The following is a 24461-nucleotide window of genomic DNA, read 5'->3' as shown; positions in this document are numbered from 1 at the left end:
ACTCAAACTTGCACTCTGGGGACTCTGCCTCCCCTACAAGAGACAGGGAGACACTGGCTGCCCCCTCCCCCAGCCAGAGAACGGAGGCTGTCCTCAGGACCCGCCTCACGGCTACCTTTGGTTTTGGACCTCATCATGCTGACAACGTGGCAGTGGCCCTCGGTGAGGCGTGTTAGGCTCGTCCTAGAAACTCAGGGCACTGTGTGGCGGGGTTGGGGTGGGGGAGAAGAGACATTGAAGCTCTCGGACCCTTCTGCCTACCCTGCCTTTGTCCACAGGCCCTGAAACATATTCCAGGCCTCTGTGCGGTGCTCTCCCCAGCTCCCTCTCTGTGGGTCAGGATTGGTGGGTGACAGTCCTGTAGCCCCTGGGTCTGGAACATTGACTGCAAGGTGGGTGAATCTGCCCATGAAGGTGCCTCAGAGGGCTTCCCTGGAGATGCCAGCAGCCGGAGGCAGGAGCAGCAAGAAGTGGTTTCCGACCCCACCTCTCCGCCACCCTCTCTGTCAGGTGCCCCCAATTTCCAGCTCTTTCCACCCCCCTGGCTGCTGCGCCTGGCCTGGCCCTACCTCCCCACTGACACTTACGTCAGAACTCAGCTATAAATACGCTCTTAGCATCTTAGTCACTTTTCCCAAGAAGTGCTCCCAGGTTATAAATACCCCAGCCATCTGCCTCACTGCTCGCCCCACCACCAACCTGGCTGGGGGCTGGGGGCTGGGGGTGGCAACAAGCTTGGGGGTGGGTAAGGAAGTGCAGGCACGCCAGAGCTTACCTGGCCCAGATGCAAAAAGCCGGAAGTGGGGCTTAGGAGCATCTGGGGGAAAATGGTCTGGTGCAGCCCCTGGAAGGCACAGCCCATCCCCCATTCTCTCCCCTTTTTACAAAAAAGGGGGAGAAATCATACAGACCCTGTTTCTATGTTAAAATATGCTATTTGCTAATCATGGATTTTTGCATTTTGATTTTAAAACATTCCATTAAATATTACTTATTTTGATTGATGAATTTTTTTGGTCTCTCCTTAATTTTTTTAAAGGTTTATTTATTTTATTAACTTGAAAGAGAGAGAGAAGGAGAGACATAGAGAGACATCAGCTGGTTCACTCCCCAAATGTCCACAATGGCCAGGGCTGGGCCACGCTGAAGCCAGGAGCCACGAGCTTCCTCCAGGTCTCCCATGCTGGTGCAGGGGCCCAAGCATTTGGGCCATCCCTCGATGCTTTCCCAGGCGCATTAGCAGGGAGCTGGATTGGAAGTGGAGCAGCCAGGACTGGAACTGGCACCCATGTGGGATGCTGGCACTGCAGACTGTGGCTTAACCTGTCATGACACAGTGCTGGCCCTCTCCTTAAAATTTTGCCCACCAGGTTTGTGTCTCACTTCACTTTAATCCAGTCCCTGAGGACTGGAGGGAAGGAGGGGGGATGTGGAGGAGGGGAGGAGCCAGGAGGGGTAGGGGTGGGGTAACACCAGAAGCCCTCCTTAGATTAAGGTCTCCTAAAGTCCCAGGTGGGATACCTCTGGAAGCCCCCAGCTCCAATATGCAGTCCCGTGGGAGGTCCCTCTCTGATGCTCTCCTCAGGCACATCTGTCACAGGGGCCTCTTACACGGGTGGGAGGGGTTATAAGCTGAGCAAACACAGACATCACGTCCCCCAGAGGACACAGGGGGTTTGCGCAAACTCGGCCTTGGGCTGCAGATGGTATTGACCGCATGGTTCTGGACTGTCCAGTCACAGGGAGCAGATGGCTGGGGAAGGCAGACAAAGGTCTGAAGAGGACCCAGTCTCCAGCAAATGCCGCCCTCTCCTCACCCCAGCCCTTCCTCTTCCCACTCAAGCGGCCCTGTCCAGTTGGAGCTTCCAGCAGGACTCCTGGACGGAGTCTTGGGGGTGGGTGAGAGGAAGGTGAAGGGGTTTCCGGCAGCCAGCCCTGAGCACGGTGCTGCCTCCCAGCACGTGTGTGCCGTCAGGCTGCCTGCCTGCTCGGGGACTGGCTGTCCGTCTCTCTCATCTCCTGGAATGAGTGCAGAGGGAGGAGAGGGGCAGGTGAAACCTAGGTCTTTATCAGCTGTGAGACCATCAGCGATGGCCCTGGGGAGGCTTGAAGATATGAGAGCCAGGCCTGAGGAGTCCCAGGTGAAGATCGAGCTGAGCAGGCAGGACAGGAAGGCTCTGTGTCATCTTGGGTGTCATCAAGGTCCTGGCAGGACACTGAAGGTCCCCTCAGTTGTCTAGTTCTTCTTCATCGAGGTGACTTGGTGCAGGAATTCGTTACAGAGGTAGAGCCAGGGTTAAGGGGACCAACAAGGGGCGTGGAGGCACTGAGGGACCAGCAAAAGTGGAAAGCCATTAGGATCCCCTAGTGGTGATGAAACAACGCCATCAGAATGCAGGCAAAGCTAAAACTGTGGCAGGACGTAGCCAGGCAGGAGGCACTAGGTCACCGCATAGCAACAGTCACATAGAACCAGGGCACCCAGAGAGGGAACAGGAATAAGAAGTACCCTGACCTCTGTCCTGCCTCTCCTGTGGTCCCCTGCCTGTGTCTCCCCTTAGTCAAACCCAGCAAGAAGCCCTAGGGCAGGGCAGCCCAGGTAAGTCAGCCCCTAAGTGCACAGCACAGGACAGAGAAGGACAAAGAATAGTTGAGGGCATGCGGAGAGAACATTGGCAGTCCACCTAGGCAAGTTAGCAGGACAGAAGCTCAAGACACAGAGGTGGTGAACCCCACCTTGGAGAATGACCTAATCTTTGGTGAATCCAAGGGATGGGGCTCTGGAGACCCAGAAAAATCAGGAGAAGGGGCTGGGTCAACTCACCCTGGAGTGGGGGCCTTCTAGTGGGCAGGGCTGGGAGGCAGAGTGGGCTATGGGGTGGTTAAGGCTGAGTTAAAGGTATCTTTGCCTAGGAACCAGACTGCACTGCTCATGGCTGGAGGTGGATCAGAGTTCCCGGATGGGGGTGAGCATGTGAGACTTGCTGGATGGACCATGCCGTGAGAGAGAGACTTGTGATCATGAAGATGGCCCTGTGGTTCTTCTTTGATGTAGCTCTCCTGAAGTCCAAGGTGGGATCCTTTCCATGGGTTGCTCAAGGGGTCTGCATCTGGACAGAGGCAGTGGCAGGGAAGGCCCTCTTTTAGGGGAAGAGCAGCTCTGAGGGTGTGTTTGGCACCCCACCCCACCCCTGGGTTGCCCACACCACACACACACTAGCTGCACCCACAGGCCTCTACCACCATGTCAGGTATGTCTGTCTTGACGATGTTGCTGTCCCTGTCATAGTAGAGCAGAGACAGAGGCCGCTGCACAGTGGGCACACAGCACGAGCCCCCTCCGGCCGTGCCTGTGGCTGTGTTGGCCTTGAGCAGGTTGAGCACTGCGGTGTGAAAGGAGGCAGCAATGCCAGGCATGCCAGCCACGTGCAGCGGGCACTGCCCTGTGCAGAAGTTCATCGCGTAGCCCTCGGGCTGGATGATCCAGTCATGCCAGCCAATTTCACGGAAGTCCACAAAGAACTCTTGTCGACAGCACATCTTGGACCCTGCCTGGCAGTCGACGCCTTGTCGTCGAACTCGGTGTCTGGCTCCAACCCTCACCCGGGCTGCCACGAAAGGCTTATGGGCAGCCGCAGCCAGGATGACTGAGCTCTGAGCTTCCCGGCCTTCAGGTATCAACTCCAGGGACAGGTGCCCCTGACTACAAGCAGCCTGAGCTTCAGGTCCCAGGAGCAGCTGGTGCCAGCCACTGGCACCTACCTCCAGCAGGTGCTGGGTAGCCAAAGTGAGGTTTGTGTCCCGTAAGCTCAGCACCAGGACCCTCACTGTCGTAGTCCAGGTGGTATTGGGAGGGAGTTGCACAAAGAACATGAGTCTGGCCTGCTGGACCTCCGCGCCGCCCACAGTTCTGTCAGAGAAGTGGAAATCGAGACGAGTGCGGTTGATGTCGGAGAGGCCTGTGGATACAAGAGGCCTGTCACTGCGGCCATCCAAATGTCAGCTCTACCAACCACCTGCTCTTGGTTTCCAGCAAACTTGAACTCTGTGGCACTTGCTATGGTTTGAACGTGTCCCCTAAAATTCATGGGTTGGAAATTTGATCCCAAATGCAGTGGTATCAGGAGGTGTTTGGGTCTTGGGGGCACTGCCCTCACAAATGGATTAAAGTCCTTTAGAAAACCAAGAGCACCCCCTCCCCCAGCCTTTATCCTTTTGCATGGATGGTGCACCAAGAAGGCCCTCACCAGCTGCCAGCCCTTGGATCTTGGCCTTCCCAGCCTCTAGAACCATGAGCTAAGAAATTTTTGTTCATGGCCAACTGACTTGGTCGGTGGTATTCTGTGACAGCGGCTCATACACACTCAGACAGCATTGTTGACTACCCTTTCCTTGAAAATCGTTCCTCTCGTGTTTCCATGACACAGCAATTATAATTCTTCCTTGGTTTTCTCTGCTATCTTTCCTTTTTTTTTTTTTTTTTTTTTTGACAGGCAGAGTGGACAGTGAGAGAGAGAGACAGAGAGAAAGGTCTTCCTTTGCCGTTGGTTCACCCTCCAATGGCCGCCGCTGCAGCCGGCGCACCGCGCTGATCCTGGCAGGAGCCAGGAGCCAGGTGCTTTTCCTGGTCTCCCATGGGGTGCAGGGCCCAAGCACCTGGGCCATCCTCCACTGCACTCCCTGGCCATAGCAGAGAGCTGGCCTGGAAGAGGGGCAACCGGGACAGAATCCGGCGCCCCAACCGGGACTAGAACCCGGTGTGCCGGCGCCGCAAGGTGGAGGATTAGCCTATTGAGCCACGGCGCCGGCTCTGCTATCTTTCCTTTCTCTGATCATCCTTCCAGGCAAGAGTTCTCTAAAGTCTGTCTTGTATGAAAAATTTTTTATTTACTTGAAAATGGGAGGGAGAGAGGGAAGGAGAGGGGTTGGGGGAGAGAGAGAGAGAGAAAGAGAGAGAGAGAGAGAGAAAGAGAGAGAGAGAGAGAGAAAGAGAGAGAGAGAAAGAGAGAGAGAGAGAGAGAGGTCTTCCATCTCCCCCACATGCCCACAACAGCTGGAGCTGGGCCAGGACAAAGCCAGGAGCCTGGAACTTGATTTGGGTCTCCCATGGAAGTCACAGAGAGCCAAGTATCTGAGCTATCACTATTGCCTCTCAGGCTGTGCATTAGCAGAGAGCTGGAATCAGAAGAGGATAAGGGACTCAAACCGAGGTACTCTGATATAGGATGGGAGCATCCCAAGTGGCATTTTAACTGCTGCAACAAACAACTGCCCCTCCAAGGTCTGTCTTTGACCTTCATTTCCTTTCACTCTATGTTGAGGGGAGCTCTTATGAACATGGTCGGTCAGTCAGCATACTCTTTATGTTGGTGGCCATTGTGAATATCTGGACTGGACATACAGATTTGGTAGTCATTGTGCTTCAGGCCTAAATTTCTAATTGCTTAATTTTGTAAAATGAATGTTCTGCCAGCACATTAAAATCAATTTGTCCCAACCCCCCAATAATGGAATAATGGTGAAAGTTGTCCCTTGGGACACTCTTATCCCACATCAAAGTGCCTAGTTCAAGCCCCAGCTCCTCTGCTTCTGATCCAGTGTTCTGCTAATGAGCATCCTGGGAGGCAGAAGATGATGACTCAAGTAGTTGGGTCCTTACCATTTATATGGGAGACCTGAATTGAGTTCTAGGCTCCTGTTTTGCTTTGGCCCAGCACTGGCCAGTGCACACATTTGGGGAAGTAAATCAGTAGATGGAAGACCTCTCCCTCTCTCTTTTTTAAAGATTTATTTATTTATTTGAATGTCAGAGTTATACACAGAGAGAATGAAAGGCAGAGAGAGACAGAGAGAGAGAGAGAGAGAGAGAGAGAGAGGTCTTCCATCCGCTGCTTCACTCCACAGTTGGCTGCAACAGCCAGAGCTGTGCTGATCCAATTCCAGGAGCCAGGAGCTTCTTCCGGGTCTCCCACACGGGTGCAGGGGCCCAAGGACCTGGGCCATCTTCTACTGCTTTCCCAGGCCATAGCAGAGAGCTGGATCAGAAGTAGAGCAGCCAGGTCTCGAACCGGTGCCCATATGGGATGCCGGCACGGCAGCTGGCAGCTTTACCTGCTATGCCTCAGCACAGGCCCCTGGAAGACCTCTCTTTATGTCTCTCTGTCTCTGCCTTTCAAATAAAATGGAATAAAAAATTGGTAGTACTCCTACACTGCGTATCATCTCTAGAAATCCTGTGATCACCTCCTGTACTTTTCATCTAGTTCCTCATCAACATAGTTCTAATGTCTACATTTCTTTATATCCTCATTACATTTGCCCAATTTCTCCTCACCATCTCTCCTGTTTTATTGAAACATTTTCATTGGGTTTTTATTCGCTCTACTGTAATTGCTCGTGTCAAAGTCACCAACACCTTCCAAATCTATCTCGTTACATTCATCTTACTTGACCTTTAAGCAGTGTTTGACACAGTGAAGCACTTCCTCCTCCTTAAATATTTCCTTTTCTTGGCTTTGGTGGCTTTGACCAGTCCATCTTTGTCTCTTTTACTGACAGCTCTTCTTCCCTTGCCTGGCCTCTAAATGTCGGAGGTCCTAAGTTCCCTTCTCCTCTCTATGCATACTCTCCCAAGGCTGAACTCATCATTTCTCATGCCTTTCAATTCCGTCTATATGCTGATGGCTCTCAAAAATGAGTGCCGTGTATATCCCTGGCCCTGACCTCTCCTTGGGCTCCAGACTTGTATATCCAGCCACCTATCTACTATTCTACTTGAATATCCAATGATACCTCAAACTTTTCATACTCAGAGAACTCTAAGTTTACCTCCCCAATCCAAATCTATTCCTCCTCCAATCTTCCCCTTCCTTGTAAATGTATTACTTTAGCTCAAATCTTCATTGTCCTCATCCTTTCCTTTGAAATTACCTGAAAGAACTATCAACTCTACCCCAATTCATAATATAATTTCACTTCTCTTTACCTTCTCTATAACACATTGTTCCAATACACAATCATCTTTTTCTTGAAAGATAGCAATAGCTTCCTAAGTGGTCCACTCACCCTTCAAACCATTCTTCAGATATCAGCCACAGATAGAGCTAGAGAGAGAGAGAGAGTTTCCACTGGCTGGTTCACTCCCCAAATGTCTGAAACACTGGGGACTGGGCCAGGCCAAAGCCAGGAGCCAAGAACTCCATCTGGGTTTCTCACACCAGTAGGGCCTAAGTACATTGGCCATCACCTGCTGTCTCCAAGCTGGACCAGAAGCAGAGGTGGGACTCAAACCAGGCACTCTTGACATCGGATGTGAGCATCCCAAGTGGCAGCTTAACCTGCTACATGATAACGCCTGTTCCCAGACTAATCCTACTGTATGAGTCTGATCAGCTCTTTCTCCTCAGCTGAAACCCCTCCAAAGGCTTTCACTGATAATTGGATACAACCCAACTCCTGAAATGGGAAACTTATGTGCTTAGGTGGTTTGTCATTTAATTACTACACTCTTCCTTATCATAGACTCTTTTCTGTTTCCTGAACTACCACACATGAACCCATCCCATGGCCTTTTCACCTGCTTTTCTCTTTGCCATGATGTCTTTCCAAGATCTTTGATTAACTGACTCCTTTTTGGCATGCAGCTCAAACATCTCCTCCGCAGAGGAGCCTCCTTGACTAGCCCTTAGGGACAGAAGATTGGCACAGTGGTTAAGACATCTGCATCCTATTCAGGAGTGCATGGTTTCAAGTCCTGGCTGGTTCTTGTCCAGTTTTCCACTAATGTGGACCCTGGGAGGCAATGGGTGATGGATCAAGTGCTTGGATCCCTGCCACCCACATGGGAGACACGTATTGATCTTCAGGTTCCTCATTTTAACCTGGCTCAGTTCCAGATGTTAGGGACAGCAGGGGAGTAACTCAAAGAATGGGAAATCTTTCCATCTATATCTTCTGTGTGTCTCTTTCTTTTTAAAGATTTTTTTTTGAAAGGCAGAGTTACATAGAGGGGGGGAGAGACAGAGAAATGTTCCATTTGGGGGTTCACTCCCCAGATGGCCACAACAGCCAGGGCTGGCCAGTCAGGCCAAAGCCAGGAATAAGGAGTTTCAACCGGGTCTCCCAAATGGGTGCGGGGGCATCCTTGGGCCATCTTCCGTTGTTTTTCCCAGGTCAGTAGCAGGGAGCTGGATTAGAAGTGGAGCAGCTGGAACTTGAACCAGCACCCATACAGAATGCTGGTGTCATAGGCAGAGGCTTTATCTGCTACTGATTAATGCTGACCCCCTTTTCAAATAAAAAATAAATATATTTTTAAAAAAGCAGTCCCCCATTCTACTTCCATCTCTCTAAGACATCATCCTGCTTAGCTTTAACTCTCTCAACAGTCACCAACAGTCTCTGTAATCTTGGTTCTTTGCTCATTTGTTTATTATGTTTGTGAGGGCCTTCAAAAAGTTCATGGAAAATGTGGATTATAAAAAATTATGCATAAATTTCAAATGTTTTGGGCCCCAAAACAAATTTATAGGGGTGGGCATTTTTCTTAGTGGTTGAAATGCAACATTTCCTATCAGAGTGTCTTGGTTCCATACCCAGCTCTGCTCCTCACTTCAACTTCCTGCTGATGCAGATCCTGGGCCGCAGCAATGGTGACTCAAGTGACTGGGTTCCTCTCACCCACATGGGTGACCTGGATGGGGTTCCCAGCGCCTGTCTTCAGTCTTGGCCCAGTCCTGACTGCTGCAGGCATTTGAGAACCTGTTGCTCTCGTTCTTTCTGCCTCACAAATAATTTTTTAAAATGTATCTTTTAATTCCATTTTCCATAAACTTTTAAAAATTATTTATTTATTTTGAGAGTCAGAGTTACAGAGAGAAAGGGAGACACACACACACACACACACACACAGAGAGAGAGATAGAGAGAGAGAGAATCTTTCACCTGCTGGTTCACTCCTCAGATGGTTGCAATGGCCAGGGTTGGGCCAGGTCAAAACCAGGAGCCAGGAGGTTTATCCAGGACTCCCACATGGGTGGCAGGGGCCCAAACACTTGAGACATCTTCTGTTGCTTTTCCCAAGCCATTAGGAGGGAGCTGGATCAGAAGTGGAGCAAGCTGGGACATGAACCACTGCTCATATGGGATGCTGGCATTACAGGCAGTGACTTTACCAGCTACGCCAAAATGCCACACTTCACTCCCTGGCTTTAAAAAAAAAAAAAAAAAAGACTTATTTGAAAGGTAGAGTGACAAAGAGAGAGGGAGACACAAAGATATCTACCCACTTGTTCACTCTCCAAATGGCCTCAACAACCAGGACTGGGCCAGGCCAAAGCCAAGAATTAGAAACTCCATCCAGGTCTCCCATGGGGGTGGCAAAGGCCCAAGTCCTTGGGTCATTTTCTGCTGCTTTTTCAGGTTCATGAGCAGGGACCTGGATCAGAAATGGAAAAGCATGGACTCAAAGCAGCACTCCAGAATGGTATGCTGGCATGAGAAGTAGTGGTTCAACTTGCTATGCCATGCCAGTCCCTCCACAAACTTTTTGAAGAACACTTGTACTTCTACCACTCCCTCCTCCCACAAGCTAGAATGTAAGCTCCATGAAGGCAGAGACTGTGCTTGTGTGGTTCGCCATTGTGCCCTTAGCACCTGGTATGTACTAGATACTCAATAAACATTTGTTGAGTGGTCTTTCAGTTCTTCCATTCTTCTTTTACACTGATATCAGAGTTATTTTTCAAAAACTTGGGTGGAGCCGGTGCCGCGGCTCACTAGGCTAATCCTCCGCCTTGCGACGCCGGCACACCGGGTTCTAGTCCCGGTTGGGGCACCGGTTCTGTCCCGGTTGCCCCTCTTCCAGGCCAGCTCTCTGCTGTGGCCCGGGAGTGCAGTGGAGGATGGCCCAAGTACTTGGGCCCTGCACCCCATGGGAGACCAGGAGAAGTACCTGGCTCCTGCCATCAGATCAGCGCGGTGCGCCGGCCATTGGAGGGTGAACCAACAGCAAAGGAAGATTTTTCTCTCTGTCTCTCTCTTTCACTGTCCACTCTGCCTGTCAAAAAAAAAAAAAAAAAAAATTAAAACAAAACAAAACAAAACAAAACCAAAAAAAAACTTGGGTGGAGGGGCCAGTGTTGTGGTGCAGTAGGTTAAGCCACCACTTGCTACATCAGCATGCCATATCAAAGTGCTGGTTCAAGCCCTAGTTGCTCCACTTCCAATCCAGCTTCCTGCCTTTTTGCGTGGGAAGGCAGCAGAAAATGGCCCAGGTATTTGGGCCCCTGCCATACAAGTGGGAAACCAAGATGGAGTTTCTGGCTCCTGGTTTCAGCCTGGCCCAGACCCAGCTGTTGTGGGCATTTGGGAAGTGAAACAGCAGATAGGAGATCTCTGTCTCTCCCTTTTTGTCACCCTACATTTCAAACAAATAAGTAAATCTAAAAAAAAAAAAAGACTTAGATGGGTCATAAAATTCATGGTCTCAAAAATCTCATTGGCAAATTAAGTCTAAACTTGTCTAGGAAGCAGTTAAATGTCTATTGTGGGGGCTGGTGCTGTGGTGTAGTGGGTAAAGCTGCCGCCTGCAGGCCGGCATCCCATATGGGCACTGGTTTGAGTCCCGGTTGCTCCACTTCCAATCCAGCTTTCTGCTGTGGCCTGGGAAAGCAACAGAAGATGGCCCAAGTCCTTGGGCCCCTGCACCCACATGGAAGACCCAGAAGAAGATCCTGGATCCTGCCTTCGGATGGGCACAGCTCCGATAGTTGTGGCCAACTAGGGAGTGAACCAGTGGATAGAAGATCTCTCTCTCTCTTTCTCTAACTCTTTCAAATAAATAAATAAATCTTTAAAAAATGCCTTATTTTTCTTTATCAAGTAAAGGGTGCTTTATTGTGGGAATGCAACTGATACTTTCATGAGCATAAAAAGGCAGGAAATGAAGTTCAAACAGTCATTATTTGAATAAGGCTGTTTACAGATGTGAGGGCCAACACGATCTCTCTCATCTCTGTCTCTCCATGAAAATACATTTTATACTTCTTTCTGTGGATCTACGTCTGCCTCCTTGTCAGTTTTCTCAGGTCCCAAAATCATGACGCCAGGTCATGAGTTGCAGACTTTCCCCTCAGCTTCTCCTGGTTAAGTGAGCTGATCATCCAGTGTCTCAATTCCAAAATCCTAGTCTGAATGGCCCAACTAATCTCCTGCGAGGTCATGCTAGCGTGCTACAGTTAGAACTTCTTGAGTTACTCCAGTTATGGGATGCAGACATGTGATCAGCAGGGCCTGTCGTAGGCCATTCATTACCTTGTTGACCCTCAGGGACCAACACCTCCCAATATTTATAGCTTTGTGCTGTCCTTTCCCACATCAAATCTGGTCTTGGTCATGTGATGTGATTTAGCCAATGAGACAATTAGCAAGACTAGTGTGTACAAAAACTTGCTGGGTATCCATATATTCAGGTTTCTTACTCAAGGAAGCTGCTCACAGTGCTGCAAAGAAACCTAGGCTCAGATAGGTGTTTAACCAAGTAGTTAACATGCCCAAATCTGGGCTGGCTTTTGACACAATGGGTTAAGCTTCTGCTTGTGACACCAGCATTCCATGTTTGAGTGTTTATCTGAGTCCTAGCTCTTCTGCCTCTAATCCAACTTCCTGCTAATGTACCTAAGAAGGTAGTGGAAAACGGCCCAAGTACTTGGACCCTTGTCCAAGTGGGAGACCTGGATTGAGTTCCTGGCTCCTAGTTTCTGACTGGCCTAGCCCTGGCTGTTGCAGTCATCTGGGGAGTGAACCAGCAGATAATCTCTCACTTTCTCTCTGCTGCTCTGCCTTTCAAATAGATAAATAAAAAGTTTTAAATAAAAAATCCTGGACTAGTACACTGAAAATGGACCCAAAGTAACAAAAACAACCATAACAGAATGTTACTTATATATATAAAGACACCCACATCCCACATCAGAATGCTTGAGTTAGTTCCTGGCTTTGGCACCTGACTCCAGCTTCCTGCCAATACAGACCCTGGCAGGCAGTGGTGGCTCAAATAACTGAGTTCCTGCCATCTATGAGGGAGACCTGGATTGTGTTTCTGGCTCCTGGCTGTTGCTGGCATTTGGGGAGCGAACTACTGATTGGTAGCTCTCCTTACTGCTCTCTATGCCTTTCAAATAAATTTTAAACAGAAAAAGAAACTTAGGCTAGGCTACTAAGAGGGGAGAAGCCATGTAAAGGGAGACTTTAGAGTAACAGAGAACATCTTTGATATTCTAGTCCCATCTGAGAGCAGTTGCATGAGTGACCTCAACTGTATACATGGAGAGAACTGTCAGATAAGACCAGTCCAGCCACAATATCAAAAAAGTGAATTTCTTGCTTCAAGCATCTATGTGTTTTTTTTTTTTTTTTTTTTTTTTTTTTTTTTTTTTTTGACAGGCAGAGTGGACAGTGAGAGAGAGAGACAGAGAGAAAGGTCTTCCTTTGCCGGTGGTTCACCCTCCAATGGCCGCCGCGGCCGGTGCGCTGCGGCCAGCGCACCGCGCTGATCCGATGGCAGGAGCCAGGAGTCAGGTGCTTTTCCTGGTCTCCCATGGGGTGCAGGGCCCAAGCACCTGGGCCATCCTCCACTGCACTCCCTGGCCACAGCAGAGAGCTGGCCTGGAAGAGGGGCAACCGGGACAGAATCCGGCGCCCCGACCGGGACTAGAACCCGGTGTGCCGGCGCCGCTAGGCGGAGGATTAGCCTAGTGAGCCGCGGCGCCGGCTTATGTGTTGGTTTTTTTAATGTATATATTTATAAACACACATACACATACATTTCAATTAATTATTTTCATTTGAAAGGCAGAGAGAAACAGATTCAGACAGATCTCCCATTCAATGATTCACTCCTCACATGTCTGCAACACCTGGGACTGGGCCAGCCTGAAGCCAGGAGCCTGGCCCTCAATCCAGGTCTCCCTCGTGGTGGCAGGGATCTAAGTACTTGAGACACCACCTGCTACCTCCTCAGCTACATTTTAGCAGGAAGCTGGATGGCAAGCAGAGCTGAGACTCAAACCCAGGTACTCTGATAAGGAATGCAGTTGTATATCAAGTGGTGCCCTAACTGTGTCAAATGCCCACTCCTGGTGTTACATTATAAATAACAGAAAAAGAAATCAGTATCAGAAGTGGGGTGCTGCCCAAACAAGACAGCCTTGGCATTGGCTTTGGGACTGAGTGGCAAGCAGAGGTTAGGGCAGAGAAGACTGTTCGTGAAGCTAAGAAGAGCAAAGGGAAACTGCTACAGGAAGCTGGAGGAAGGGGAACCTGTGGTGTGTGTTGGCTGTCACCCGTGGTGACTTGGGAGCCAGAAAAGATATCTAACAAAGTTGTGAATCTAGCTAGAGCTATTTCCTGGCGGAATGCTGAAAATGCCAATTGGCTTATTTTAGCTGCCTATGATAAGGCATTTCAGGAGAGAGATGAACTTAAAAAGGAATTGTTCAATTTTCAAACAGAATTTAGAGAAAATATTTCTAAAAGGACTTGCTAGGTTGAAAAATAAAATCCTTTTTCATACCTCCGCTCTCTGTCAAACCCAGTTCGCTGCCCGTAAAACACAATCTGGGCTCAGAGCAAAGATCAAAACAAAGAAAGGCTGACCTGTAAAACTGTTTGTTAAGATCTAACATCTTGTTGAGAACTAAAATTTAAAGTGAAATTCTGTAGATCCTCTCAAGTAGACAAAGGGATTTCTAAGAATCTGAAAGGTGTTGTCTTGTAACACTGACTCGTAGCCTAAAGAAGCATCTGTCTCATTAGAGAGGGGTGCCTTCTGTCTAATTGAGCAGACTGCAACTGATTATTCAGAAAGCCCGCGGGGTTTTAAAGAGAATTTTCATGGTGAGAGCAGCACCAGTTTGGATGAAAAGGGAACACAATTAAAAATGAAAGCAGACAATTAAAAATGAAAAGAAGCTCTTGGGCCTCAACTTTTGGGGGGGGCAGGAAGCAGGCTGAGTTTACTCAGCCACAAACACAGGCCATTTCCTGTTTAAAATGAAAGATGTGTGAGAAAGTAGAAAGGCTAGGGCTAGGAGTATGGGTCGACAAGCCCAGAAGAAGTGGTGAGCAGTGGGAAAATACAACCAGGGAAAACCAGGCCCTACACAAGGGAAGTCTGGGGCAGACGGAGGCACTTGCCTGGAGGGAGGTCAGAACTTATGCGTTAGTGACTACTCTGAGCCTCCTGCTCTCGCGTCCCCCACTTTGAGCAGAAGGATCTCATGAAGGTTATCGTGCCCATCCTTGCACTGATGTTAAGTGTATGGGAGGCAGAAAACTTCTATTTTTAGGACACAGGCAGTGGTGTATTGGTAAATATTTGACAACTGGCCCAGGAGGTGGGGTGGGGGAAGAAAGTAGTAAAGTCCCTGATTTGTAGTGTTTGTCCGTTTTGATGGTATAAATTCTCGCACCATATTTGATTTCAAGCTACTAATGTGACCGGACCTGAGCAATGGAAGAGCTCACCCTTGCAGCCCATGGAGATTTGTGGGTCCTGCAGGGAAAAGGGCCGAGGTGATGAGGGCCAGGCTGTCTCTAAAGAAATGAAGTTCACCAGCATTCCAGCTGCTCATTGGTCAGGTGCGAGCTACCAGAAAGAGCTGGGGGTGAGAGCCTGGGGGTGAGAGCAGATTCCAGGGTGGGAGAGGATGGTTCAGGGGAGGGAGTCAGGATGGAGGTGGGTGAGGAAACATGCCCTTTCCTTGAAGGATCAGGTTTTGGGGAAGAGCTACAGACTGGGAACCCACCTGTCTCAGCAAAGCTGATGATCTCATAGTCCTGTCCCTTGACGTCCTCCAGAGGTGTTCCCCATGGAGGCCCACGGAGGCGCCGCAGTGCGGTCTTCAGAGCCGCTCTGGACACTGGCCGGCTCAGGAGCGGACGCTGGCTGAGGTGCAGCTTGTTCAAGATGCTTCTCTTGGCCAGTTCGAGAAGCAATTCCCGCTGGTTCTCAAGGTCCAAGGCAGGCCCCCCGCATGCTGGACACTGATCGCCACCTCTGGGAGTGGCCACTGTGGCCACAGCCAAGAACAGAGAAGCCAGGAGCAATGAGGAGGTCATTGCTGGGGGAGGGCCCTCCTCAAATCACACCAATTCAGGGTCTCAACAGCAGTGGTCTCAACTCCGTCCCAGCCGTCAGGGGCTCTGGAAGGAGCGTGTGTCCAGCTGGCACAACTCCTTTGTGGAGGGCATAGAGCAGCCAAACATCTGACATGGAAACGCAGCCAGCAACAGGTAGAATCTGGCAGATGAGTCAGTGAAAGTACAGAGTGTGGGAAGTGAGAAGTTGGTTTGTTTGGGGAAAGAAATGTCCCCGGGCCAATGCTGGGAGACAGCTGCCATCCATGTGAGCTGCCAGGCCTGGGGACAAAGGTTAGAGAGCTGAAATTCCTCCTCAGGATCACTGACTTTGCTGGGAGGCCTTGGGGGCATGGGCAGGGGAAGAGCAGAGGATTTAAGACTGGTGCCAAAGGTGTCCTTTGGGTCACTGTCACATCAGGAGCTGCATTCTTCCTTGCCCAGTGTTTTACCAATCCCGCGTCCCACGCCTCAGCCTCTCTCCCGGTGCTGTCATTTTGAGCCATCTTTGCTACCCCTTTGTGGGTTTTGTCGGGGTGGGGGACGGACCATCCATTATGAAGTGACTTAGGTTACACACATCTTCACGGGCAAGACTGACATTGAGAAGGGACTTGAGATCCAGATGCGCTCACCCTTTGGGGTTTGTTCTGCCCAGGAAAAGGTGTTTTGAGATTTCTCAGAATTCTCAGCTCTCTCCATCAAAGATCCTGAGTGGTGAATCTCAAGGGCAAAGCCTCTGTCCCCACAGCAAGGGTTTACCTGGGAGGGGGGGCAGGGCAGGAGCACAGGTTTTTTACTTTTGTCCCTTCCTCTTGCTAGCTGTGTGTCCCCCGGCATGTTACTGGATTTCTTCATTGAAGGAATGAGAGAATGACAGAACGCTTACTAGGATTTCACTTTCTAAAACTTGAAATTTTCTGAATTCTGAAACATGCCTAGCCCTAGGATTTTGAATATGGAATTATAAGGCCTGTAATGATTATTCATTAGGGTTTTGAGAATTAAATAATCCTGTAAAACACTTATAACCATAGCCAGCACCCAGTGAGTGCTTAATCAAATTTTATGATTCCTGCTACATAAGTTTAAGAACCAGAGTACCTGCACCTCTGCACGTGATGAAACCTGGCCAATGGTTACCCTTCTGTTTTCCCAGACTCCCTTTGCAAGTGCCTTCTGTAGTGCACTCACTTAGCAAGTTGTCTCTGCCACTGGCTGTTACTTCACAAGCACAGTGCCTGGTCTATAATGCAGGTGCCTAAACCTTATTTATTTACTTATTTATTCAGAGGCAGAGAGAGAGAGAGAGAGAGAGAGAGAGAGAGAGAGAGGGAGGGAAGGAGGGAAGGAGGGAGGGAGAGGTCCTCCCCACCTCTGTTCACTCCCCAAGTGTCCTCAATGGCCAGGGCTGGGCCAGGAGCCAAGAGCTTCATCCAGGTCTCCCACGTGGGCCACACAGTGGCCCAAGCACCTAGGCCATCTTCTGCTGCTCTTCCCAACCATTAGCAGGAAGCTAAATTGGAAAGAGAGCAGCCAGGACACAAACTGGTGCCCATATGGGATGCTGACATCGCAGACTGGGGCTTTACCGGCTATGTTACACCACCGGCCCCTTAAACCATATTTATTATTAATGAGTAAATGTTATAGTCCAGTCTGCTTTTCAGAGGTTACACCAAAGTCATATTGATTTTTTTGAATATCATAGTCTTTCAACTCTTCTCTATAGGGGCCATGATAGATTTTTTAGTTTTCAGCATTATATATTGTTAAAAATGGCAATTTTATGGATATCATTCATGTACCATAAAATTTACATTTTTTTTCCTTTTTGTTTGAGTGGCAGAGAGACACAGAGAGCTCTCACTTGCTGATCCACTCCCCAAATGCCTACAACAGCTGGCGCTGGGCCAGGCTGAAAACGGGAATCAGGAACTCAACCCAGATTACCCACATGGACAGCAGCCATCCAAGTACGTGCGCCATCACCTGCTACTTCCCAGGGTGTACTTTAGTAGGATGCTGGAATCCGAAGCAGAGCCAGGTAGTCTGATCTGGGAAATGACCATCCCAACTGGTGTTTTAACTGCTAGGCCCGATGCACAATTCAGTGTTTTTGAGTTTATTCAGTGAGTTCAGAGTGTACAATTTAGTATAATTCAGTGGTCTTGAGTCTATTCGACCTGTGTAATCAATACCACTATCTAATTTAAAAACAGTTTTGGAGAGCAGGTATCAGCCTAGCAGTTCAGATGCCCACATCCCAGCCTGCAGTACCTGGGTTCAACACTTGACTCTGGCTGCTGACTCTAGTTTCCTACTAATGCAGATCCGAGAGGCAGCAGTGATGACTCAAGTGGTTGGGCCCCTGTCGCTCATGTGGGAGACCTGGACTGATTTCAGCTTGGCCTGGTCTTGGCCATTGTAGGCATTTGGGGAGTCCATTTGCAGATGGGACCTCTCTGCCTCTAAAAAAAAAAAAGCAAAATTAAATGCATGAGTTTATTTTGGTGCCAGTTTTTTTTTTCATAGCATGTGGAAAATATGTATTATGAAAACTGTGCATGGATTTCAAAAATTTCTTTGCATGAAAACAAATTTACTCTTTTTTTCTTTTTATTTATTTGAGGTAGAGCTATAGACAGTGAGAGAAAGACAGAAAGGTCTCCCTTCCGTTGGTTCACTCCTCAAATGGCTGCTACAGCTGGCGCTGCACCAGGAGCCAGCTGCTTCTTCCTGGTCTCCCATGTGGGTGCAAGGGGCCCAAGCACTTGGGCCATCCTCCACTGCCACAGCAGAGAGCTAGACTGGAAGAGCAACTGGGACTAGAAATGGCACCCATATGGGATGCTGGCACCGCAGGCGGAGGATTATCCAAGTGAGCCACAGTGCCAGCCCTCCAAACTTATTCTTTAAATTCCCTTTTTTTATGAACATTTTGAGTACCTCTCAGTACATACATAATACAAATATTGGCTATTATTTTCTCCTGGACATTACTGCTTCTTGCCCCCAACTTGAACTTAGTAGAACTTGAAGAAAAGATGAATTTCATACCTCTATGATTTTGCTGGAATCTGCATTCTAACCTCTCTGGTAAACTCCTATTTATATTCTACAAGGTTAGCTGAAATTTCAGCTGTGGTTTCTCTGTAGCTTACTGTGTATCTTCCCCCTAAGAACGAACTGTGCTGTCTTTTGTTTTCATAACACATTGCAATCTCTCTATTAAAGCACTTACACTGTACCATAATTATTATTTTTCTTCTTGCCTACCTCAGTTCCTGTCACATAGTAACTAACGGTTGAATTCTAGAGATTTAAGATTACAGTGCTTACTTGAGGAAGTTGGTTAGTGAATTATCCCAATACACATAGTCAATAACTAAGCTGATTCTGCTATAATGGATAGAATGGAGGAGGCTAGAAGTTTAAAATGACTTTTGAGAAAAAGAACTATACCTTAGAAAGGGGGTGATGCTAAGAATGTGATTTTAATAGGACAGCCTGAGTTCCTTCTAAGTCAGCTTCTTCATCCGAAAAATGGACATTTATCTACTGGAAGTACCTTTATCCACCTGTACAACAAATAAATATTGGGCATATGCTTCTTCTTGGGCGCGTAAATAAGAGGCTGTTTGAAAGTGCTAAGTTGAAATTAAAGGTCATCATTATTACCATTATATTAAAATCTAGAGTGGTTCTACCTGGCAGTGTGGACGTGTTTAAGGCGAACTAAGGAGCCCTGGGGTCCAGGAACTGGCGGCCTGACCCACAGGTGCAGGCGACGGGAGCGACAGAGGGCGAGCGCGGGCGCGAGCCAGTGCGCGCGCGCCCGGACTCAGAGAGCGGGAAGGCCGTGGCCGTCTGCCGGCGCCGAGAGGCGCACGCAGGGAGCAGGAACGCGCGGAACGCAGGACGCGGTGACGACTACGCCGGACGTGGTGACGCAGCGCGCAGGCCGCAGCGGGGGGCGGACTCTGGGCCTTTCTTCCCCTTCTGATTTTCCCCCTCCCCCCTTTTCTCCCTCTCCGGGTCTGGTTCCCCCTTTTATTCCCCTCACCCCCCTCCTTCCCAAGCCCCTTCCCCCTCCCCCGCCCCAGTCCCCCTGCTCCCCCGCCCTGGGCCCGGGGGAAACCCCCGCCGAGAAGAGCCCGCCCCTAGAAGCGCGCCGCCGCCGGCCGTCGGGGCCGAGCCGCAGCCGAGGGGCCGTGGGCCCGGGCGGCGGGCGGAGACGCGGGCGCCCTTCCCGCTACGGCCCGCGTGAGGTGAGGCCACCTCCTGGCCGAGGGGGCGGGCGGCCCGGGCGGCCCTTGGGGAGGGGGCGTGGCAGCCGCGCGGGCGGGCAGGCGGGCGGGCGGAGGCCCTTCGGCCTGGGTTCCCCACGCTGGAGCTGCGGGGTCCCCGGGGCGGTGGGTCAGGGCCGGAGCCCGCCGGAAAGCACTTGCCCTTGGCCGGAGACCCCCCGAGTGTGCGCGAGGAGCGCAGGCGAGAAGCGGGGGCCTTGGGGCGGAGGGCGGGGGGCGGCGCCACCTGTGGCCTGTGCGATGGGACCTAAAAACTGTTGCGCCCCTGTGGTACTTGGGGAGACTGGCTCCATGTGGTTCTTGGGTGCCCGATTTCCTCTGAACATTGGGAAAACGGCACGGAGAGATGGCCGAGCTTCTTCCTGGAGCACAGATTCGAGTTGGCACAAACAGGGTGATGTTTCTGGAGCTTAAAAAGTTGGGCCTACGCTAAGCCCCTCACTCACTCTTGAGCCCCTGAAAACTTATCAGATGGGTTTCCCGTAGAGCCTGCACTCGCGAGCAGTGGTGACCATTAGCCTATTACTTGCAGCGAATATCTACTTATTCAGACTGAATTGTTCTTGGATAATGTGAGAAGTAACTGACAACAGCCCCAGGGCTGCATTCAAAGCAGAGAAAGAAAAGTGGGACAGTTTATGTTCAGATCGATTCCAAGTGGATGGAATGTCCTTGTATTTTTTTTTTTTTTTTCAAATAGACTTACCTGAAACAGGTTAATAGCCTTGTCTGTTGTTGGTAGGTGACGTGGAGAATCTGAGGAAGCGGGAGGTGACAGGTTCTCTGTAGGCACGTCGCAAATTCTGGCGTCTTGCTGGATTTTCAGTCAGATCGACACTTGAATCAATTTGTGGCTCCTCTTCCTCGCATCAGCCCCTCCCCAGCCCCCTTCTTCCTTCAGTACTTTCTCTCCCTTCCGGAGCTTGGGGCGGGAAGACCCAAAAGTTTAAGTAGCATAGGAGGTGATAGGTTATTTCAGTTCATTTTTTAATTGTGTCTTTCTTCCCCTGTTCTATATCAATAGAACAGAGAAACTTTTCTTGAAAGTCTGATACACTCTGTCACAGAAGCTGAAATTCACAGTTACAGTTCTAGTGGTTTTGGTGTCCACTAAATTATCAGCAGAACGTCACAGTTAAAAATAATTATTTCAAAAATTTTTAAGATTTATTTTTAGGCAGAGACAGTGCTCCCATCCACTGATTCACTTCCCGGATGCACACAATGACTTTGGCTCCCTCCTGAGAGCCAGGAACCAGGGTGTGCATTAGGAGGAAGCTGGAGTCAGGTGTGAGACCCAGGTACTCCAGTGAGATCCCAGTGGCTTAACTGCTAGTCTAAATGCCCACTTCAAGACATTTTTTAAAAACTTGCCTAACAAAAATAATGAGCCTTGGGCCGGTGTTGTGGTGCAGAGTATTCAGCCACCACTTGTGGAGCCAGCATCCCATATCAGCTGGTTTGAGGCCCAGTTGTTCTGCTTCCAATCCAGCTAAGGTGCCTGGGAAGGCAGCAGAGGATGGCCCACATTCGTGGCTTCTGGTTTTGGCCTGTTCCAGCCCTAGTTATTGTGGCCTTCTGGGGAGTGAAGGAGCTAAGGAAAGAAAGACCTCACTAACACCCCTTTTCCCTCCTCACCAATTCTCTCCTCCCTCTCCTCTGCCTTTTAAACAAATTAAATTTTAAAAAAATCCAGATATAAGGCACCAACTTTTTCTTTCTTTCTTTCTTTTTTCTTTTTTTTTTTTTTTTATGGGAAGATGTCAGAAGAGGCAATGGCTTCTTTTCTTTTTCTGGGTAAAAATCAGTCTTCACAATTGCCTGGATCTGTAGCACTCCAGCCTGCACAAGGATCCCTTGGCTGTTCTTGAGCATAGGAGGCACTCTCTGCTCCAGGGATTATGCAGTTGTTCCCTCTTCCTGGATCACCTTTTCTTTATAAAGCTGTCCCCCGCACTTCCTTCAGTTCCTTCTGTACTCAAATGTCGCTGTTGACATATCCTTGGCTACCTAAATTGCAAAGCCTTTCCCCCACATACATGTACATAATTCCCTATCCCACTTCTCTGCTTAAGTTTTCTTCTTACTTCTTAGTAATTTTTAACATAATGTATATTTTCATCTCACCCGTTAGGGAAGGACTTCAGGAGGGCAGATAGGAGAGTCCTTCAAAAAGTTCGTGGAAAAAATGGAATCAAAAATTATTTTGGTGTCCAAAAAAACTGAAATCTATGAAATCTATGCTTTTTTTTTCCATAATGCACATGTCCATGAACTTTCTGAAGACCCCCTCATTTTTATTAATTGCTTTGTCTTCAGCATTTAGCATAGCAGTTGACATGTAGTTAAGTGTGCAACAAATTTATTGACTGAATAGGTAAGGAGGAAGGGTTTTCATTCTTGAACTCTGATCTTGTCGTCATGACTTTCTGATTTTGATTGGCTGTTCTTGGACGTGTGGGATAGGATTTTACTAGGATTTTGTAAGGTACTCATTGGAACTTGTTGAAGTATTTATCTGTCAGTTCTTGGGACATGTCTGTTGACAAAGATCTTGTGTTTTCAGGTTATTGAATGAAAGTACTCTGAAGGCAGAGGAGGATGGAGTGTGGAAATCTGTAGTATTGGTGATTTTTTTGTTTTTAAGATGTATTAATTTGAAAGGCAAAGTGGCAGGAAGAGAGGAAAGAAAGGGGAAAGAGACCATCTTCCATTCTCAGTGGCTGCAACAGCCTTGTCTGGACCAGACTGAAGCCAGGAGCCAGGAACTCCATTCTGGTCTCCAACATGGGTGGTAGGGGCCCAAGCACTTGGGCTGTCTATCTTCTGCTGCCTTCCCAGGAGCATTAGCAGGTAGCTGGAATGGAAGCCGAGTAGCTGGGACTTGAATTGTCCCTGCAACATGGGATGGGGGTGTTGCAACCTGCTGCACCAGAATACTGGCCCTAGTGTTTGTGGTGTTATCACAGACCTCACGTGGCTAGAATTTTTACCTCATTCAAACTCTTCAGGTTTGTTCACAGATATCGCCATCCTTGCTGCTTTGGTCCAGAGAGCTAAGCAGGTTGGTTCCACCTTGAGTTTTTCATTAGTGTGAAATATTAGTATTTATAGTTGTGGCCCTGTGGATTGTCCTCCCTACTCCCCTGTTCATGGAGAGACAGTTGACCTCAAAAATGTAAAAATAGCGTTCTCTGGCCGGCGCCGCGGCTCACTAGGCTAATCCTCCGCCTTGCGGCGCCGGCACACCGGGTTCTAGTCCCGGTAGGGACGCCGGATTCTGTCCCAGTTGCCCCTCTTCTAGACCAGCTCTCTGCTGTGGCCAGGGAGTGCAGTGGAGGATGGCCCAAGTGCCTGGGCCCTGCACCCCATGGGAGACCAGGAGAAGCACCTGGCTCCTGCCCATCGGATCAGCGCGGTGCGCCGGCTGCGGTGCCCACTGGAGGGTGAACCAATGGCAAAAGGAAGACCTTTCTCTCTGTCTCTCTCTCACTGTCCACTCTGCTTGTCAAAAAAAAAAAAAATATATATATATATATATATATATATAGCGTTCTCTTACAATACTAGAGTGACTTTTAATTTCTTTTTTTTAATAAAGTTTTTTTTTTTTATTCGTTTGAAAGGCAGAGTTATAGAGAGCAAGAGATAGAGAGAGAGGGCTCTTCCATCCCCTGGGTCACTCCCCAAATGGCCATAATGGCTGGGGCTGTGCCAGGCCGAAGCCAGGAGCCCCGAGCTTCTTCCAGGTCTACCATGTGGGTGCAGAGGCCCAAGCATTTGGGCCATCCGTTGCTGCTTTCCCCATGCTCATTAGCAGGGAGCTGGATCAGAAATGGAGCAGTCAAGTTTCTGACTGGTGCCCATATGGGATGCCAGCTTTGCAGGTGGCAGCTTAACCTGCCACACCACACCACCAACCCCAAGTTTTCATTTCTAGAGAATGTGATCCTTTTGGTCCTTTTTCACAGATTCATTTTAGGTATCATTGTTTGTAGCTAAATTAATCTCTATTAAATTTTGGAGTAAAAGGAGAAGGCCTCTTGAGTCCTGGGGGTTATCCCTCATTTATTTTTTCCTTTCTTGTTTCTTGGTTGGTGCATTTATTACCTTCATTGACCTTCTGGCTGGGGTGACCTGGATGAGGTTTCTCTTTGGGGCTGTCGTGGCTGCTCTTCTCCAGCTTAGCAAGGCAGAGGGGTTGACGTGTGCTTTTAACACTTTGTAGGAATGCTGGTGTCAAGGCTAAGGCTTTTACTTAAACCTTTGCCAGAACGCTGAAAGCTGCCAAGTCTATGGGGGACAGTTCATATGAGGTGAAAGAATCGGGGCTCTGTATGCATTTGACTGATTTGGTTCTGATACTGTTAGTGTAAAGAAGTAACAGCATTAGAAGTGTAATAGTGGTTGTTTTGTGAATAATTTCAAACACAGGTTGATAAACTTCTGTTGGACCGCTTTAAGTCCTTTTATGAAGATTCTAGGGGAAGTTTTTCTTAGGACCCAGGACTGCTTAAGCATCTCTGTCATCTCTTCAACTTCTAAAAGATAATACTGAGTACGACAATGCTTCTGTGTCGATAACAGTTTCTGAATGACTGCTGTGCTTCTTCTTAAACTCATAAGAAAAGTTTTCTGGGAGAAGTCAGTTTTTGTGGAACAGGGAAAAAGTGTTGCATTTTGGTTACATGGTCCTAATAAGTGCAAAGGAGAGAATTTTGTGGGAAAAAATTATACACACACACACACACACACATATTTGAAGGTTTTTCTGTGCTTCTTTGTGAGATTGGATAAGAGACTCCGAGTTTCCCTCTGTGGAATGTGTTGCTGATTTACAAGCAAGAAATATAACTAGACTCATGGCTTGAAGATGTGTGCATGAATACATTTGGTGGGGTCTAATTTTAGAGACTTCTTCATCCACAGTGGCCTTAGTATTTTCCTTCAGCTGTATGCTTACCCTCTGTGTAGAAAACATTCCACGTAACAGTCTTTCAGTGACTAACTTTC

The 24461-nt window shown here is 48.8% G+C and overlaps 2 protein-coding genes across 51 annotated transcripts in view; one reads left to right on the top strand and one right to left on the bottom strand.

Moving 5' to 3' along the window:
- Window positions 1-685: 685 nt before the first annotated feature.
- Window positions 686-15768, bottom strand: INHBC (inhibin subunit beta C). The gene is made up of 2 exons (XM_002720908.5): window positions 14808-15768; window positions 686-3959 (listed from the first exon to the last, which is right to left on the bottom strand). The coding sequence occupies exons 1-2, from the start codon at window positions 15118-15120 to the stop codon at window positions 3217-3219; spliced, it is 1056 nt and encodes a 351-aa protein (XP_002720954.1). The 5' UTR covers window positions 15121-15768; the 3' UTR covers window positions 686-3216.
- A 3357-nt stretch (window positions 15769-19125) lies between these two features.
- R3HDM2 (R3H domain containing 2) overlaps window positions 19126-24461 on the top strand; it is a 173544-nt gene continuing 168208 nt past the window's right edge. For 37 of the 50 annotated variants that reach the window (XM_070052488.1, XM_070052494.1, XM_070052480.1 and 34 more), the window contains exon 1: window positions 19271-19409. The gene's annotated coding sequence lies outside the window, so the exon portion shown is untranslated. Of the gene's footprint in view, window positions 19410-24461 lie in introns of all 50 variants that reach the window. The other 13 variants (XM_070052471.1, XM_070052463.1, XM_070052443.1 and 10 more) reach the window with 3 other exon arrangements.

The sequence above is a fragment of the Oryctolagus cuniculus genome, chromosome 11 (assembly GCF_964237555.1).
Source record: "Oryctolagus cuniculus chromosome 11, mOryCun1.1, whole genome shotgun sequence".
In the NCBI taxonomy this organism is placed as follows: Eukaryota; Metazoa; Chordata; class Mammalia; order Lagomorpha; family Leporidae; genus Oryctolagus; species Oryctolagus cuniculus.
Note: the sequence above shows the minus strand (reverse complement) of the source record. Positions and strands in the feature narration are given on the sequence as shown.

What these genes read in the sequence shown, in the direction of transcription:
- INHBC (XM_002720908.5), bottom strand. Translation starts at nt 15,120, where the DNA reads ATGACCTCCTCATTGCTCCTGGCTTCTCTGTTCTTGGCTGTGGCCACA. An exon ending in CATCAGCTTTGCTGAGACAG is followed by an intron (nt 3,960 to 14,807) that starts GTGGGTTCCCAG and finishes TTGTATCCACAG; the next exon opens with GCCTCTCCGACATCAACCGC.